We start from the raw sequence: 19905 nt of genomic DNA on the forward strand, positions 1-19905 counted from the left end.
TAAAATGGAAATTTTGTAGATGATGAATTTATGCATGCCCTTTGTCTTTTTTCTATTCATACTGTGCCACTGTACAAGGGATAGAACACTGCACTGGCACTAATGGCATGATTCTGCAAGGGTTTATCAGTGTATACTGAGCATGGTACCATTCTACCAATAGTACCAAACAGCACCACTGCAGCTGCCTTTGTGCTTCCACAGCGTAGAACTACAGCATTGCCATCGTAGTGCCAATGCTATATTTCCATTGAAGAACTTGGTAAGGGCAGCTATCAAAAAACAGCCCATTCAGTCTGTTAAGGGACAGGTTAGACGTAACGCTTTGACTCACCCTCGATGGGGGACAGGATGACCCGCGAGTGATCGTACGCGATGACGTTGGCGTAGCGGTTCTTGGGTTTGTTCACTTCCAGGTTAGAGTGCTCCCAGGTGAACTGCTGCCCGGGGTCGATGGACTGTGGAGGCAAACAAACAAGCAGACGTGCTTCTGAATAATGAAGTTACTGACAAACCGCAGGTGTTAAACTGTTTTTCAGCGTCTAGAGCGGGGCAATATACAGTAGATTCTCGATAATCCAGACCAGGCTATATTCTGAATAACGCTACCATAACCAAACGCTGAAATCATGTCAAAGGGAATATTAAATCTTTAAAAAATACATCTCTGTGTGTTTCTTCCAAATATTTCTTACTGATTTTTTATTAAAGTTGAGGAAAAACTAAGAAACTAAAGCAAGCAGACTAATGCCTACTGCCTTCTTCAGTGTCACTTAAAACCTTTGACTTCCTCTACCTTTACAATTCCGGCTGAGCATTTTGAAGTTATGGCTAAACACATCTGAACCACAGAAGAAAGCACAAAACAGACAGCTTAATCTGAACAATCAGCTTCATACTGCTTCAGACTAGCGGGTGTCTGCAGTGATCTAGCCCCCCCGAGGGTGGAGGTTGTCGTCGGTCCCTGGGTGCAGGAATAGGGGAGCAGCCAGGGCTACTGTTCCCTCACTGGGGGAAGGACGGGAGTCTTGCTCAGCGATGGAGGCGGAGGCACGCAGCTGTCAGCCAGTCCCCGTGATTCAGCCTTGCAGCTCCGCAGAGCTTTCCCAGCCCGGGAAAACAGGTTAATTAGCTTCACCTTGCAACAAGGTGCTGGGCGACTTCAATTAAAAACATCCCCGTTCCCTCAGCCTGTCCCTCCCGGAACAGCCCTAACCTTCTCCTGAATACCAGAAAGCAGTTTGTACGACATGCCTATATATATGTATATGTGAAGCTCTCAGTATGCCTGCTAATCGGCACATAGCCATTTTTTTTTTGTTTTTCATTGACATGAAATAGATTAGTTCCAGACCTTTATTATTATAATATTAACAGGGATTTACTTATCAGAAGTTACGTGGATAAGAGGGTAACTCTGACATCACAGCTCAAGAACACTTCTCACCGGGTGTGTAATCTACATGGATAGCATGTTTAACCCTTTCAAGGCTGGGCCTGAATATTTCACAGCGCTTTTTTCTTTGTAATTTCTGTGCCTTTTTATATTCCAGCATGTTCTGAATTAAAATAGTTACTGGAAAAAAAATGGTCTTTATATGGAGACAGATTACTACTGTATCTTATGAGGGGCTATTCCTTTATCGGCAGCACCATGTTTTGGGAGCTAAAACACTGAAATGGGATAATAGGAGGATACAATGTTATTGGGAAACTTTTATTTTTTTTATTTTTTATAGACATTGTTTTAACTTTATTTCTGCCAATTCTGCACCTTTTTACATTTTACCATGTTCTGAATTCTGTACCAGCTTAAAAATAATATTATTCAAGTTCTAAGCTTTTAAATGATATAAGGTTTTAAAATTTAAATGACTTATGGACTCTTAAAAACAAGTTTGTGCATTTTCTTAAAAAATTACCCCCCCCCCCAAAAAACTCTCTTGAAATGGGTTAATACCTTCTAAAGGCGACAGGTTCCTAAGATATATCACTGGAGGACCATCTTCAATTGAAAGTCTGACATATTTTCTTGAAGGACATTATCTCCATATCTCCACTGGATAGAACATTTAAACATGCGTCTTCTGGACTTCTTGTAGTGCGTTTCCAAATAATTGCGCATTAACACTGTTCTCATACTCATGTCTGCGCTCAAACCTTCTAATCTCTCCACACATCCACCTTTATTACAGTCTTTCTAAGTTTCAGGGCTGGGGGGACGTCAGATTTTATATTATGCTAACGAGGGATGATTCAGCCGGGCGGTTTGACTATCGGAAGCTTTCTCATTTATAACAGTAGATCTGACAATCTGATTAAGTTGAATCTGCCAGCATACGCATACACAGACACTGCATATATAATTGCCAAGGTGGTTCTGGCAGTGGTCTTGATCAGTTCCTACAGGTTTGTAATTGAAAACTTCACGCTTAAGGATTTCTGGATTTTTAACTTTAGCGCATCACCAGGCAAATTGCACTGAACTCTACTGAAATGCAATCAATACGATACTTCTCCCCATTGTTTATTCAATACCTATTAAGAGTAGAAAACGGAACAGTTCAAGCATATTTTGAAGGTAAACGGCTGAACAGAATATTGATGGCTGCAAATGAATGTTTATATTGTATGAAGTAAACAAGCAAGAAGTAGGAAATCGACAACACTTTGTGAAGTGAGGATTTTAGTTTTTTTAAATCTAAATGAGTAGAAACCCATTTGTTTACTAATATAAACATTTCTATGATGTCTCCCATTGGACTTTTAATTGATTAAGTAGACAATTCAACTGAAGCCTGTGGAACATAAGAACATGAACCCCCTTCAGTGCTAGTTAGGGTCCTAGTAGCTGGTCCATTTTAAAACTAAAGTCCATACCCTCACCACTCTCTGTGGTCTTTGATCCTCTGTTTTAAGTCTGTCTCCACAATTTCCAGCTGTTTCCTTTGGTCCTGGTTTCTGTGCTTAAAAGTGCTTACAGTATTGGCTAGGGCCAGCTCCCTTTAAGATTTTAAAGACTTCAATCAAACCCCGCCCCCCCCCAATTCAACTTTGTTCCAGGCTAAATAAATTCAGTTCTTTCAATCTTCTCACGCCTGATTTATCTGAAAATCAAGTGACGAACGGTTTTTAAAGGGTACTGCAGGTCCTGACGCCCTTTCAGTCACCCTTGCTGTCCTGAGTGAAGGGCTGAGCGAGCCATGCCGTGCTGTTCTTACCTCATACTCCTGGGACAGCTTCAGGTTGTCGTTCGCCTTCAAGCACTCTGTGTGTTCCGCCAGGTCAGCGATGGGGATCGGAGGGTGATTGAGCATGCCTGCCGCAGGAAGGACAGAACGAGAGAAAGAAAAGAGAGAGATACCATCAGAGGACGGCCTTCAGGTCACAGAAACACAGGGAACACAGACAGACAAAGACAGCCTGGAACAGAAGGTGTACACACACATATATATATATATATATATAAGCACATACATACAGTGAGGTTTATGAGTGATGTTAGGATCAGCTCAAGGCTCGAAATGACCATTATAACCATTGCAGTAATGCTAGAAGCATGGTATTGTCTGCAGAGACGATCCCAAATAGAACCAATGTAAAGTACTGTCTACTTACATCTGGCACTTTGTATTTTGGCATCTGTAGGCTGCTGATTTGCTTTGAATGGGACTGTTTTTTTCAATGGGCTAATGTCACAACTACAGTATAGTGCCGCATTAAATGACTTATCACACTGATGAGAACACTGGCAGAAACTTGACTTAGTTTGTTTTAAGTTTCAAATTTGAATTTCCGATTCAGCGAGGTGCACACGAGGCAAAATTAAACAGTCTTTATATATTTAAAAACATTTTTTCTACTGAATTGAGGAGGACCTTGCCCGAAGTAAAAGAAATAAAAGAACACAAGTAGGGCTTTTTAGAATTCGATGCAGGGTAATTTCAAGTATAATCTAATATACAATACATGATCATTTGCCTCGGGAGAAATCTATAAAACTGAAACTGAGGATGGCAAGGCCTTTTTTAACAGCACCTGCTTTAATGTTGGTGCCTCAATGGATTAAAAACGCTTGCAAAAAAACTCCCTGTGAGACAGCAGCAGCACTAAAAGAACCATAATACTCTTTATTATTAGAAAAAAAAGATATTATTTTTGTCAAAGCCCTATCTCTATCTAGCTTTTAACAGCATCTATCAACTTTTATAGAGCAAGTCAAACATTTTATTCATCTACCATCCACATTTTTTTTTTTTACAAACCCCCCTAAAATGTTATCTACTCCAAGTCTGAAAATGAACGCCATTCTTTTTACACTAAATATAAAACTTTTATATTTACAGTCGGACGTGCTGTTAATTGTGTATTAGTTTAAATTTCGACCTCTAAGACCCTAGCAGGATCAGTAATCTCCTCTATTAATACTATCAATCCCTTTTTAAATATGAACAGTCTTTACCAAACCCTGCAAACATCAGTGGCTAATTTCGAGCCCTGTTGATGATCCTAAAAGCAGTGCAATGGCGTGATTTAAAAGTGGTTCATTTAAGACAGACGGCTTGAGCACAAATATGGCAAAGCAAGCGTGACATCATCAGTTCCTCCCCCCCGCCCCCCTTTCGTTATTTTCTTTTTTGAAAAGGGTGGGGACCCACAATGCACTTTACCTGACCTGCAAAACTATACGTCAAACACAATCAGAGAGACAGGTAGGACATCCAATAGACAGAAGCTATCCGTTACCGAGGAAACCAGACCACAGGCAGCTGGAACTTGATTGTCGGAAGGTTTAAGTAATTGAGAACTGAGCTGAAAGCGAAATCGGCCAATTTTCCAAACGCTGTGTCTCCTATGAAGGTTATTCTGCGACTCCCAGCAATACTTCTCAGGCTGTTGCTAAATAACTGGCAAGGAGAAAAGTACCTTTCCCATGAAGGATTTGAGAGACGCAGAGACTATAGCTCTTTCTTAATTAAATTCAGAAGCATGTTTAGGTATTACCCCCCGTTGACTGTAAGACTCGAGCCCTGCTTCGACCTGAAAACAAAGAAACGCAATAATAGAGGGGTACTTCAGATAATACGTAAGACAGGTGAATCCTGTGGTTTATACTAGGGTCCTATATGAATGCTGAGTTTGGCATTGGTCTGCCTTTTCTCCTTGAAAAAAACAAGGAGAATCATTGTGGCCTCTTCTTTGCTATACTGTATCATGCTGTTTCTATGACATTTTCAGTTAATTAGGCTTTGCTGCTCCTTTTACTTAAACAACAGGGAACCCCACTGATGCTAAAATGAAACAATCAAAGATAATGTCAGGGCTTATAATTGTACATAATAAACACAAACTTGTGAAAAGGCCACTTGAATACAAGACGTCTTACAGCAACCAGCAGATTCATTCAAATGAAAAAGGTCGCTGCGCAGTGACGTCTACGACAAGCTATTCCAAGTTATTATTCTATTTCTCAGAGATATATACAATTCATTGATTATTCTCTGGCTGCGCTAAAAATTAAGCTGAAACGTTACTGGCGCTAACCAATCCGCAAACACCAGGCCTGGACATTTTACTAAACTGATCTCAGGTGTCGTTTTTCAAAACATTTGAGTTTAAAAACAAAGGCAGCTGGTATTCTGAAAATAGGAAGAATGTGCAGACAACATTTTAACAAGGGCATTCCATTTCCTACATTCTTGAACCCCACCATTGCGTTAATACCGTTCCACTTGATTTCACAGTACTGTCTGATATTGTGCTGTCACTTTACATTTAAAGGTAACACTTCGTTATTCTTCCTGTAATGGTTGTTGCAGGTATAAAAATATACTTTATCCAGAATATGCAAGACATGTGCATATTGAAACCTTTCCCTTTAAAGGAAACTTTGAATTGTTTTTGAAAACTCTGACATGACCTTATACTATAACTCAATGTCATTCAATCAACTTTGAAGATCAATATTTAAAGTGCTTTTGGCAGAGAATAAATCTTATTTGTTATGCCTTTTCACCCAGATTATTTTACTTAATTGAATTAACAAACTAAAAACGATACTTTCTTTAAACCAATCGCTTAACCTTTCGCAATGTATCCCTTTCACACCACTTCACACAATGTCTCTTGCCATGGCTACCATTTTTAAAATGCCTAATACCCTCCAGAGGCTTCAACAGCAATTCCTTGCACATTTCCAACACATACTGTATACAAAGTCATTTAAAACCGACTCCCATGACAGCACAATAATGACAAGCATGGAAAATGAAGGGGAACACTCAACCCGATAATTGAAATGAATACATTTTTGGAAACCATGATGTCATCTGTACACTAATTAGCTGGGCAGTTAGATTAATGAGCGAAGGGAAAACCAGTTCATTTAGTAGCAACAAATCGTTAGCAAGCCACAAGTGATTAGCAACCCAAGGGTGGTCATTGAACTGCAATAGCAAAAAGCAAATAGCAGTAACAAGATCTCATCTGCAGGAAACCTCACTGTAACTGATCAGAATGGACTTGAAGAATACATCTTTACTGCACCTGCGCTGGGGTCAATAACAAGGGGATTTAAGGCAGAATTGTAGGTAATACTGGTTATATTTTTGGCACCCATCTCTTCAAATGTACTGTATTTTTCCTGACTAATTTTTGACACTGGCAACGGATCTTAACCCTTTACCCCAGGGTGTGCTCCCATACCTATTTATTTTCTCAATGTCAAACATATTGGGCACTGGGCAGCAAAGGGTTAATCCAACAATACCACCTTAAAAAGCAGCAGTCAGAGTTCTCGTGGCTAGTGCATTCCGCTTCTTTCTTAGATTCACGTTGTGTATCCTTTTCTGTTTTAGTCATCACATTTTGGTGAGTTTTATAAATTTAAAGCAATACATTAGGTAAGATAACTGTGATATTACGGTAAACGTTGATCCAATGGCTTGATTTTCATTGCTCAGTATTATGGGCTCCATCTGTCAGTATCTGTGTATCAATCTTTCGATCTTGTAAGAAACCCCAGCTTGGTTGTTGCTCATTCTCGGCATGCAATCAGACATTTAAAGTTTGCTTATTAATGTTGGGGTATTAATGAGTAAAAGACTTTCACAGATGATTCTCTGTGTTTTGTTTAACAGACTAATGCTCTGAAATCTCCACTCAAGGTTTTTTTAATTCCAGATCTCTTCACCGCAGAACAGATTTACAGTAATCTGAAGTTTGGTGTCTTCGGCTCATCCTAATTAAGTTACTGAGAAATGAATTAACAAAAGATTGCTTGGTTTCCTGGCTCTCACTTTTCTGTAAGCTCTGAAGTCCAGCAGTAGATTGGTCTATATTTTCCAATAATGAAGTCTGAGCCAATTATTTTTCACTGTATGCTGTGCAATAAAAACGTCACAACTATCAGCATTTTCATTAGGTCGTAGATAATATTGTGTTGCCAACATGTAAAGTTTCATTTTAATTACACATGTGGTTAAACAGTAACTCATGTGTATAATTAACAGTATATCTAACGTCACTTGAAGTGCAGTGCTGGCAAATCTCCAGGGTGCACTTCAAAGATTACCTCCATCTACTTGCATGCTGGCAATGTGCAAAATACTCACAAGGTGCGATCTCTTTCAGCAATGCACTGTACTGTATTTCTCCAGTGCAAAATGGACAAAACTAAATGATGCATGGTTGCAAAACTAAGGGTTATGTTTCTACTTCGGAAAGCAATACAAAACTTTGTGTATACTTTTATAATAAATAAACCTGCAGTATCTAAACAGCCTTGTCTAGGCTCTGATCTTTCCAGTTCTCTAGGTTGAGTGGATATTTATACAGTATAGACAATCTGGAGCCATCATCAAAGCATTAGCATGTTCACTTTCTTATAGCATGCACCAAGGCTATTATAGCAGGGAAGATGCCCATTAATACAGTGCATTAACATGAGCCTGCTAGTGTTTCCATAGTGAGCTCCAAGCAGTCTCCCAGAGAGCCCTGAAGAAATCTTCAGCAAATGCAGTTACAGCTGTAACAAACAAATATCCACCAAAACACATACTTTAATCGTTTAGTGGAACGCAAGAATTACTCTACGAATTCACATTGTATTTGTATACTGGATACACATAGGCCACGCATCTGTCTAATTTCTGTGTTGTTCTCCAGCTTGTCAGAATGCTTCACTTCACGTGTCTGTGTGTCAGTGGCTCTGTTTGTGTTTGTGTCCACAGCCGTAGTCGATGCGCTGTTGCTGTCGTCTTCGTCAGCATTTTTAGTCTTCTTAAAGTAGTTTGTAAGAAGTTCCTAATGCTCTTTTCATTGCATCAAGAGGATTGCTGACTGAATCAGACAGTTGTGCGGAAGATGGGAGTCATGTGACTTTGCTTTCCTATAGAAAATAGTACCGGAACAGTGTTCCGGCACGTTCCTTGGAATAAATCACACAAATAAGGTAAATACAAGCGACGAGTATATCAAAAAAGTATATCACAAGGTTCAGTATCTCTCTTTAAGAGAATAAGTAAAGCTCTTCCTGTCTTGCTATCAGAGTTAGTCCCCAAATACTCTATGCGAGACCCCAGCAGGTTCTAGTTTGGATCATTTCAGTAAAAATGTTTTTGATATCAGGGTGGTGGTGCCCTGCAGTGCAAAGACACTTGGGTGTGACACAGTGAAAGCGTGAAACCTGGGAATTATGAGCAGCCGATAGCCTGAAAAAGCACAGCAAATTAAAAAAAAAAACTAAACAAAAAAACAAAAGGAAAATAAATGTAAATTAAAAAAGATAAAGTGCAAAAGACACACACAGGAACTAAAACACAGAGGAACTAACTTTCAAAGTCAAAACCGGGATCACTGAGGGGGCTGCTCAGACCAGAATCTGTGAAGAACAGCAAACACAAAAAAAGAAAGAAAACCGTTTTTTTTTTAGGCTGATGAAGAAAAAAAATAAAAAAAATAAATAGAACTTAAAAAAGGCCAACGTAGCTCTGGAAGAAACAAAAGAATTGCTAAAACACTCTTTTTGTATTTGCACAACCCTAATTCAGTCTGTCATGGGCACAGTAGTGGCGCTCGAGATCAGTACTGCAAGCTCCAAACCATGGCTCTCAACCAAGCAAAAATGGAAGAATTTCTTGTCATGAATTTTGCATCATCTTGCATGGTCCAGTAATCTTAAAAGGACTAATTATCTTGACTGGCTATGTTTTGTGCTAGTCCCTGTATTTTGGTAAAGAAAGAAACTCCAGTTCAACAATATACTGACAATGAAACAGAACAAAAATCAGTCTGCAATCCCCCACCATGCACCACTGCCCTATAAAGAGCAGGTACACAGTGGATGATTTCCTTTACTGATATTATTAACCAAACGCAACATCCATCCTGCTTCAGAATAATTATCCTCAGCTTCCGATTTATTTTAAAAAACTGATTAACATTGCAAAAGCATAATATAATAAAATGAGGGGGGGGATATGTAATACACATGACCATGATTAACTCAAAGAGGTAACAGGAAGTATTAATATGTATTATTGACTGTGTTATTAATATTCCCATGATGTATGACCCTCAGAGTGTATTTTAGTCCGCAACATCTTTCACAAAGTTCATTCTTTCATGCTTCTTGCCTTAGGACCTCAAGGAAAATGAGGTGCTGTCACATCGCTGACTAATACTGCAGTTTTAATTAGGTGAAATAATGAATGCATTCATGAATTAAGGCTTTTTGCTAACTGGAGGGTGTCAGAAAAGAAAATGACTCTTCTTTTTATGCTTTGAGTTGAGGAATTCAAAAGGGGCTAGGTGGCATAGTGAGTTAATCTGTTGTGAATCCACATCTCCAAAAAAAAAAAAAAAAATTACACAATCCATCATAATTTGGTGCAATCTAAAAATGTACAAACACACATATAAATTGTGCATGTTTGCCCCCCCCCCCCGGATTTAAACTCTCATAAATACTTCAAATTAGCATAATCAAAAGCCACTCCACTGTGTCCATTTTCATTATATGATCGTTGGCTTAAGTCATGTTGTGTCACAAGTCACCACGAAAAGAAAAAAAAAATAAAGCGTTTGCATCAATTTAACTTCTATGGCGAATTTAAAAAAAATAACTATGATGCAGTATACGCGTATACAGCTGTGCAGCTTTTGTCTTTATTGCGTTCGGGAGTTGGAAAGTGCTGTGTGAAGCAGTATTCACAACCCCTCTCAGATGACAGGAGTTGCCAGAACTATCAGGTTCCAGTATTGCTAATTCAGCTCATTAAAACATGTTGGACACACAAGGAATGGTGAACATGAGATACAGCTGCAAATGGACAGGATCACACAAACACTGTACAACAAAAACGTAACAGATAATGGGTTCTGTTGTGAAACACACAGGAGGACTGGCCGACACGCTTGTCTCCTTTGTTTCCTCGAAATTCACGACTGAGAGTGTTTGGATTCTAGATGGTTTATATAAATGCCATACCATGTTTAGTTGAAAGAGCAGGACATTTTTATTTCGTAGCATTTTCCTGATAAAGGCACCTCCGGCAGAATGTATGGAAATGTCCATGAATCGAACGTGTACACATATGTATAAAGTATACGTTTTACTGCAATACGGTTGAACTGTTACCAAACTGTACCGAATAAGCGATAGCAGGGGAAAAAAAATCAAATTTTCAATACAATGTATTGCCATGGTATCATGGTGCTCTCAATTTGAAATCAAAACGCAGGTCAAAAATGTTCCAAATTAATTGTAAAACATGTTTGCTTCAACGAGTCTTGACTCCTGTGTATCACAGGCGTTCTCTACGATATATCTAAATCAGGCTGGCCAAAGTTGGTCTTTCCAGTCCTGGTCTTTGTTCCAACCCTATTCTAAATTGTGTGATTGAACCAATTAAACCTCCATCCAGACCCTAAAAGTAGTCTGTGAAACCTGGAGTGGAATAACCCTCCAGGACCGTGACTGGACTATAATACCGAGAATAACCCCTGCTGAAAATGCTCCTCGGAGGCTCAACCTGATCTCTGAGCTCAGCCGGCCAGCCACCAAGCGCAGGCACTCTAATTGAATTCCAATAAACTAAAACAGAATTCCCCTTTGAATTCCAGTAAACGAACCAATCGGTTCAGAGTGAACTCCACAACGGAAGCCATCAGTGGAAATACACAGAGTCTCCGGTAATGCTAGGAGACGGGAAGCACTTTGCATGGAGTCATGGTAGAAACATTTGTTTTAAATTTGCATTGTTTTCAGTGCACTTTAGACAGCCTCTGTGTTGCTACAGTAACGTAAATTCAAACTCATTTACGACGGCTAGGGGTTTGACAACCCAGCGCTATCTGGAATATACAAAGCATGTTGTGGTCTAGTTCCTCTGCTCTTAAAAGCGTCACTAAAAGTAATTTAGACCATCAGTTTGTGAACCAAATGTATACAAACCAACATACAGTGCAAACGAGTGTGTAAAACAGAGAGGAGATCTATTTGAATGATTTAAAACAGCAGCGATTTAGAGCAACTGAACCGACTGCACAGTCTCTGAATAGAAATAAAATCCCCCCCTCCCTCAAACTGGAATGAAGTTTTGGTGTGGTTCTGATCCCACAAGACAGGCGGCAGACAGGAATGAATGAGGAAAAAAAAAAACAGCATGACTTTGAAATGCAGAAAAAATAAAACAAATAAATACAAAAATAAAAAATCTGGAAACTGAGAACAAGAAAGAAAGAGACATCTGAAAAATTAACAGGTGAGTGTTTGGGGATAGGGGTTGGGTTACCTGGGGTCTGGAAGTTGATGCGTCTCATCTCCACAGGGTCGGTGGGGTGATGGGGAGTGATTTCAGCGTTGTTCAGGAGGCATTTTGTACGGGGCTCAGATTCCTTCCGCTTGCTGAGTTTTAAAAATCAAAAGTCAAAAATCAAAAAAACTCAACGATCTAACACTGTTCTACTTGCTGCAGCAAGATCGGGTCAACTAACGAGGTCATGTCTGATAATGACGGATTCACAACGACAAATAAACGGTGAAAAAATGTGGCTGAGGAAAGCGGAAAAGTGAGGGCTTGAGACCAACCATTTTCCTCTATTACCTTTTTGGAAAACCTTATAAAACAGTTACGAGACAGAGGAGCAGTGCTTACAAAGAATACAAAGAGACAGTGAATACCAGTCTGCTTATTCTTTCTTTACCTGTGGGTAACTCCACTGGGTCCCAGAACTACATTTATTTCACATCTGAATGGTATATTTTTTTTTAAATGCACTGGTATTGATGCACTGACTTCTATTTTAACTAAAGCAAAAAATATTGGAATATTTCCTGTGCCTAATCTGTATAAAACAATAAGAGATACTCAGTCTTCCACACAATGCTAATCTTCTAGAAATAATCACAGGAGCTGATTTCATAAGAGCAATGCCATAGGGAGGTTTAACTGCAGTTTAGCAGCAGTACAATGTAATTCATTATTAAACCAGCCCAGCCCTATACAATCCACTCCAGTTCGTTGCAGCTAAGCACGCCTTCCTTACCTGTCAGGTTTGCTGTTTCCAAGGAAAGCGTTTGGAGAAAAGGGGGAAGAAAAAAAAACACACACAGGGAAAACGAAATCAATACGAATCATTTGAATTCCCGACGCAGCCGTCTGATTCTAAATAAAGCTTATCAGCATGAGGAGCAGAGAGACTCAGGGCAGCTTTAAAGTCAAGGTCAAGGACAGGTAAAGGTAATGTGATGATTCATACGCGTGCTAAAACAAGAGTCTGTGTGCATAAAACAGAGCCAATGCTTCCCAATTAAAGAAAAAAAAAAAATAAATCCACCTTTTCTATATCCCTGTAGAATCATTATCATCTGTGGGTTAAAAAATGACCATGGCCAGGATTAAGGTTATATGTGGCTAGTTTCACAGAGCCCAATTAGGAGTTATTAGTGATATTACAGGGATGGAAATAAGACTCCCTTTTGATACAGTTTGATACAATCCTGGTTTCGCTACCTTCTTAATAAGAGACACCCGAGCTTGTTACCTATAAACTGGGACTAATCAAGCTTGTAGCAAAACCTGGAATGGATGAAACTGCTATGCAACAGGAGTCTTATTTCCATTTCTATATTAGTGCTAATCAGGGTCTGTGAAACCAGCTGCTAATGTAAAAGTGGGACAAAAGTATAGATTCCTTGTTGATATTTATTAAATCTACATGGTGATTAAAAACTATGGAAGTTAGAATGAATGAATGAATGAATGAATGAATGACTGAAATAAGGTATTTGGCTGGATAACTAATATTTTCTAATGTGTATCTGTGTGTATCATATCGATCTCTTACCCTAACCCTGATATTTTTGGGGACACTGAGCCCTGAATGGTCTTACTTCTTGTAGAGTAGGATGGCGATGACGATGCAGATGATGAAGACGACGGCCAGCACCGGTCCCACCACCCAGATGAGCCCATCCCCCCCGTCCACGGGCTGAGGGTCCAAGTCTGGAGCCACCACCGGGTCTGTGTACGGGCTTGCCGCAAACATTTTCTGAAAACAAAAAACATGGAAAAGGAAAGAACGTTCAGCTCACCTGTCCAGAGAGGAGAACAAGTAGCGAGCCTGTTCTAAAAAGACAGCTTCCTGTTTCTACAGCTTCTTGTTCCCGCCACTTCCTGTTCCCGCCACTTCCTGTTCCCGCCACTTCCTGTTTGCTGGCAGGCCTACTCACCACTTCCGGGTTGTCCAGCACGGCCAGGATAAAGAAGACGTATTCTTGACCCGGCTCCAGGGCTCGGTTTTCATAGCCGTTGTGCTCCATCTGGTCCCCGAGGGTGAAGTGTGAGGGCAGGGTCCGGAAGCGGGCAGCGATGAACGGCTTCATGTCCAGTTGCCGTGAGTAACGCATGCTCCGCCTCCGACGCTCCCGTCGGGTGATATCCTTCATCACCTGGAGAGACAGCAGACTGGTTCAACACAAATACATACAGCGATGCATCAGCACACCCCATTGCTTCTGTAGTTTTGATTTGCTGTGCATATGGAAATCAAACCACTGTAACTGAATCTTGGAAAACTGTCAAAACAGGCAAATTAGCAATTGTCTAATTTAATTGATGAGTTTAATAGGCATGCAATTCATTTAAAATAGCAAGAGAAAAAGGAACACAGCCACAAATGGTAAAAAGCATGAGATCTATTAGACATTGTTTAGGATGCCTAATTAAAGCACAAAGTGGTGACTGAAAATTTAAATTCTCACATCCAGAGGTGTTCATGCAGGTGGGTATATAAAGGATATCAATGACACATCCAGAGGTGTTCATGCAGGTGGGTATATAAAGGATATCAATGACACATCCAGAGGTGTTCATGCAGGTGGGTATATAAAGGATATCAATGACACATCCAGAGGTGTTCATGCAGGTGGGTATATAAAGGATATCAATGACACATCCAGAGGTGTTCATGCAGGTGGGTATATAAAGGATATCAATGACACATCCAGAGGTGTTCATGCAGGTGGGTATATAAAGGATATCAATGACACATCCAGAGGTGTTCATGCAGGTGGGTATATAAAGATATCAATGACACATCCAGAGGTGTTCATGCAGGTGGGTATATAAAGATATCAATGACACATCCAGAGGTGTTCATGCAGGTGGGTATATAAAGGATATAAATGTTCTAATAAAGTTGCACATGACTCTATCTTTTCTATCGACCTGTAGTGCTCATGAAGGTTGAAGAACAATGGAAAGGCATGGCAAGTGTGCATAAAATAGTCTAAGTGAGCTTCACCACATAGATTTTGCCTCAATAAGCTTGACCTGAACCACCACCCCTCCATTCAGTCCTGGGCCTCTCGAACTGACAATTAAATGCAGTTGCGAGCAAATTTAATCCAAACTGATCACACTTATTACCAAGCTAGCCAGCCGGTAATTTAATCCACAGCCAGTTAATCAGATACAGCACGGGTCTGATTGCTGGCACCTGATCAATATAGTAACATCATTTTTCAGGTACAGTAGTTCCTTAGCTGTAAAGAAAAACAGTCCCACCTCATCCAGGTCCATCTCATCCGGGCTTTTCCACTGCTTCACAAACGCTCCGCGCACCTTCTTTAGAGGAACCACTATGATATAGTAGTACCTGAAAGTGCAAGAGACCCTTTCTTAATAACTCCGCCATGGCCAACGTGCGGTAGCTCATCATCGCCACCACAAGGTAGCATTTATCATATGAGGAATAATCAAGTATGAATCCGTTTATAATGAAGAACTGGGACCAATGTGTTAACGGTGTTATACCATTACATGTTTGTATGATTTTTCTTTCAGAGACCTATACAAAAAACAGTGTCTAATGAGTCCTCAAAATTCCCTGAAAACATGAATATGTGATAATAATGCTGTGGCCCAAAGTTTGGCATCACCCAATAGAATCAACACATTTTGCTTCATAAAGTCAAATGAAACCTGCTGAATAATGTTATGTTAACATATTGATTACATACCACTTTGTAGTTTTCCATATACTAGAAAAAAAATGACAAGTATGGAAAAATGTGACATTTAAAAATCTAACATGAAATACTGTACTACTAGTATGGCTTCCGATAGACTTTTGCAGTATACTTTTGTAGTTTCTTTGATTACATGATGTTCAATAATCAAAATTATGTTCATTATATATTTTAAATTTAAGTCTCAATCCTAAAATTCTATAGGGCGATGCAAAACGTTTGTCCATAGCTGTGCATTCCTCTAACTTTGTAATATACCACGCTGTTGCCTGGTGTGCTTCTTACTTGACCGGCACTGCCATTTCCAAGGACGGCAGCATGATGATCAGAGTGCCGTCGGTGTCTGGTTTGCGGTTCAGGCTCGGCTTGGTGACCAGTACGGCTGGGGCAGTCCTGGTCAACACCTTGTGCCTCAGGCCACCCATGTTGTCCTCTCCGCTGGTCATCTTGAAGTTGTACGTGGTGTTCGGACGCAGGTTTGTGATCAGCGCTTTGGTGGCGCGGGCATCCACGTCAACGCTCTGACCATTATACTCGATCTAAAAAAAAAAATAAAAAAAATAAAAAACAACTCCAGCTTTCGGTCTAACCTTCTCTGCACTAAGACAGCGTTATTGAACACTGGTTTCTCTGAACATGGTGTATTAACATATAGAAATGAAATAGATTATAAATCAGCGAGTTGCTTGTTAACCTTGCAGCGATAGGGGTGCCGGTTTTCAGGGAACTCCCAGGTCAGTAAGATTGACGTCTTCATCACCAGCTTCACCTTGAAGTTCTTTGGAACATCTGCATTGAAAAAAAAAAAAAAAAAAAAAACGGGACTAAGGTGCTGCAGGAGGCCGGATAGAGCAAGGAAAGAATAATAATAATTATTATTATTATAAGCCTCTCTGTTTCTCTGGCTCCTTCGGTGGCCTGGGATGCCCGTTCCTCTCAAAAACAACCTGGTGCTTGCTGATTAACTGTGAAGGGATTACGCTACTCAAAAAAATGATTAGCAACAGAATTAAATGCAGGTGGTAAAACTCGTGAACACAAAACCCATAGAGGACAACTGTACCATCCCATGTGGAAGTGCCTATCTCTTAAAAAAAATCAATTCGACAGGAATTTGAGTAATTTCTTAAGATCCAGGAAGTCTAATTCTTCAAACATTTTAATTCCCCTTTCATTTATAATTTAATTTGAAATCCGGACTGGCGCTTCCAGATAGCATGCTGCAGTCGACACAGGACAAAACTGAGCATGCTCGCAACGTTCTGAGTGCCTGTTGGGACATGCTTCACATCGCTGGCCGTGGAGTTGCGTCACACTCAGAAATCCTACCTTAACGACTGGGGCTGAATAGTTAGTGTGCGTGCTGGGGGTTTGAAGGTGCCTGACATCAACACACTTACCTTTAAGATTCGTCCACTTTCAACAGATCTCAGGGGTTAGCTCGTTACTAGGTTTTACCTTGGGTTAGTGGTGTGTCTCCCCAGTCTTCCCCAAAGAGAACCCTACCTTTCTCCAGAAGCATGGTCCGATACTGGATCGGAGGGCTGTAGGGCCCTGGACCTACACTGGTATGCGCTTGGATTTTGATGTCATAAGAGGAGTCTGGGTTGAGGCCGTTTAGATTGAGGCTCATTTCAGAGGCCGGGAGAGTCATTTCAGTCAGGGCACCGGGAGCCCCCGACTCTTTATAAGCCACGGTGTATTGGGTTATCACCCCGTTTCTCTCAGCCAGAACAGGGGGGAGCCACGTGAACTGGATGGAGCAGCACGTGACATTGGAGCCCTCGATAATTTGGGGGTACCCCTTAGGGACCTCCTCAGGCACGCTCAGTTCCCGCGTGGCTTCCTCCCCGAAGCCTGATCGGCTTTTGGCTGACACTTTAAAGACGTATGTCGCCCCCTTGTGCACGTTGCTGACGGTGTACTCCAGCTCCTGGGCTGTGAACTCCAGTGTGGCCAGTGGAGAGACGTCCTGGCGTCCGAATTGTAGCCGGTAGCCCAGGACCTGCACCAGCGGCTCCGTGGAGGGCTGCCACTGAACCACAGCCATGTTTTCTGAGGTCTGCTGGACCGATACAGCCGGTCTGCCAGGAACTGAAAAGAATGAAAACAGAAACTATATCAGGTTGTTCTATTCAGGCAAGGGGCGATAACTTTATTGCATGCAGAACATATCAGACTAGATCATATGGAAGAAACTGAAATATTCTCTGGAAACTCAAGGATGCTAAAATAATAAAGTTGAGTCTACACCATCCCTATTCCATTCCTTCAGCTGATTAGTCCACAGCTAGAATACAATAGCCTTTCCCAAATAAATGTCTTTAGAATACTACAGCTCTGGCCAAAGGTTTTGTATCACCTAGAGTTTTAGGATTTAAAAAAATAAAAGATAAATTATAATATAACACACACACAAACATAATTTAGAGCTGTAATCAAAGTAACTACAAAATTATGTTGCAAAAAATGTACCGGAAGTCATAATAGTAGTACAGTATTTCATGTTGAAATGTCACATCTTTCAGTTTTTGTCAGCTTTTCGTTATGAAGCTAAATGAGTTAATTATATAGGGTGATGCAAAACCTTTTGCCATAGTTGTGTAAGTACCCACATCACTCTTGTTTACCCAGCAGAATTGAATTCAATATCATTCTGGATATGGAGTTTTGATCCTTCTGGGCTGCAGCTGAACAGCGCTCGCTCACTGCACATTAATGAGATCAGGCACTGAGCCCACAGAGCCCGACACAGCTAGTGATCACCACAGAGCTGACCAGTGTAGCAGACTTGCACTGCCCATGCAGAAAAAATAAAACAGGAAAACATTTCAAGCCTTTTGAAGTTGACGTTTTCTGTGCCCATGACTGGTAAGGTAAAGAGACACTGCAAACAGTGGCAGCTTTGTGTGTAACAGTGTTAACTGAGCTTTGCAAAAGATTCAGCTTCAAATATGTTACTTCACATTCTTCTCATACATTTCAATTACAAGGAATATTTTCTTTACATGTACTCCAGTAGTTTTATATACAGATGGTTCAGGTTATCTTTTAAATGTTGTTTCTACAAAGCTTCAGTTGAGAGAAACGAGTCCCTATTCAATTTACCAGTAGCAGTCACAGTACAGCACACAGCACAGATAGACAGACATATACAGTAGAAAGATCAACAGTTACACAGACAGACAGGCAGGCAGATAGATTTGAACCTGGCACATTTCCACGTGAAAACAATTTGGGAAGAATGTCTCATTTTCCAATTGGATTTGACACTGAAACAGAAAACAGGCAGTAACATAATATTAAAGGGAGTGCCTGCAGACCCAGCTTTAGAAATAAAGGGTATCTGGAGCGTTTGAAGGCACACTGAATCATCAGCCTCACAGAGAGAGAGATGGACCTCGGCAAGCCGTTTCAAGGGTATTTCTTTTTTTTTTTAAAGCTATTTCCAGTCGGAGAGAAATTGAGTTTCGGGTAATGGTAGTTTTGCCTCAAAATAGAAGCCTTTGATTAATGTCACTGCACTTCTGTGTTAATGCAGTGTACACACACACACACGCGCGCACGCACACACACACACACACACACACACACAAACCTTCTTCCAATTTCCAGCAGCAATTCTAAGCAGTAAATCACACACAAACATGATTATGCAAACATAAAGTCAGATTCAACCTTAAAGCTTAATACTGAGGCATGAAAGCTTACGGTTTTATTTCAAACTTGAAATAAACCGTACAAATACTAAAATAACTCAGAATGTAAATTGAAGGGAACCTAAAGTGGACATAAAAAGTTTCTCAATATTTTGGATTGAGGCTCAAATCTGGACCCGCGGTTTAAAAAAAAAAAAAAAACCCACAGAAATGTGATTGTTTGATCGTAGGAGAAATGAAGTTGCCTGCTGTGTCTCGCTGTAGAGCTCTGAACGATTTTCCAGAGAAATGAAGTTGCCTGCTGTGTCTCGCTGTAGAGCTCTGAACGATTTTCCAGAGAAATGAAGTTGCCTGCTGTGTCTCGCTGTAGAGCTCTGAACGATTTTCCAGAGAAATGAAGTTGCCTGCTGTGTCTCGCTGTAGAGCTCTGAACGATTTTCCAGAGAAATGAAGTTGCCTGCTGTGTCTCGCTGTAGAGCTCTGAACGATTTTCCAGAGAAATGAAGTTGCCTGCTGTGTCTCGCTGTAGAGCTCTGAACGATTTTCCAGAGAAATGAAGTTGCCTGCTGTGTCTCGCTGTAGAGCTCTGAACGATTTTCCAGAGAAATGAAGTTGCCTGCTGTGTCTCGCTGTAGAGCTCTGAACGATTTTCCAGAGAAATGAAGTTGCCTGCTGTGTCTCGCTGTAGAGCTCTGAACGATTTTCCAGAGA

At 40.6% G+C, this 19905-nt stretch overlaps 1 protein-coding gene across 10 annotated transcripts in view; it reads right to left on the bottom strand.

Annotated features, from left to right (window-relative positions):
* The window catches only part of LOC117401306 (receptor-type tyrosine-protein phosphatase S), a 152696-nt gene that overhangs the window by 14264 nt on the left and 118527 nt on the right, over positions 1–19905 (bottom strand). For 6 of the 10 annotated variants that reach the window (XM_059015079.1, XM_059015080.1, XM_059015082.1 and 3 more), the window contains 10 exons: positions 17042–17629; positions 16230–16324; positions 15821–16074; positions 15072–15162; positions 13736–13954; positions 13397–13554; positions 11796–11908; positions 8834–8881; positions 3222–3319; positions 335–458 (listed from right to left, as the gene is read on the bottom strand). In XM_059015079.1, coding sequence (XP_058871062.1) covers positions 335–458; positions 3222–3319; positions 8834–8881; positions 11796–11908; positions 13397–13554; positions 13736–13954; positions 15072–15162; positions 15821–16074; positions 16230–16324; positions 17042–17629 — 1788 coding nt within the window. The remainder of the gene's footprint in view (positions 1–334; positions 459–3221; positions 3320–8833; positions 8882–11795; positions 11909–13396; positions 13555–13735; positions 13955–15071; positions 15163–15820; positions 16075–16229; positions 16325–17041; positions 17630–19905) is intronic. The other 4 variants (XM_059015084.1, XM_059015083.1, XM_059015086.1 and 1 more) reach the window with 3 other exon arrangements.

The sequence above is a fragment of the Acipenser ruthenus genome, chromosome 49 (genome assembly GCF_902713425.1).
Source record: "Acipenser ruthenus chromosome 49, fAciRut3.2 maternal haplotype, whole genome shotgun sequence".
NCBI lineage: Eukaryota > Metazoa > Chordata > Actinopteri > Acipenseriformes > Acipenseridae > Acipenser > Acipenser ruthenus.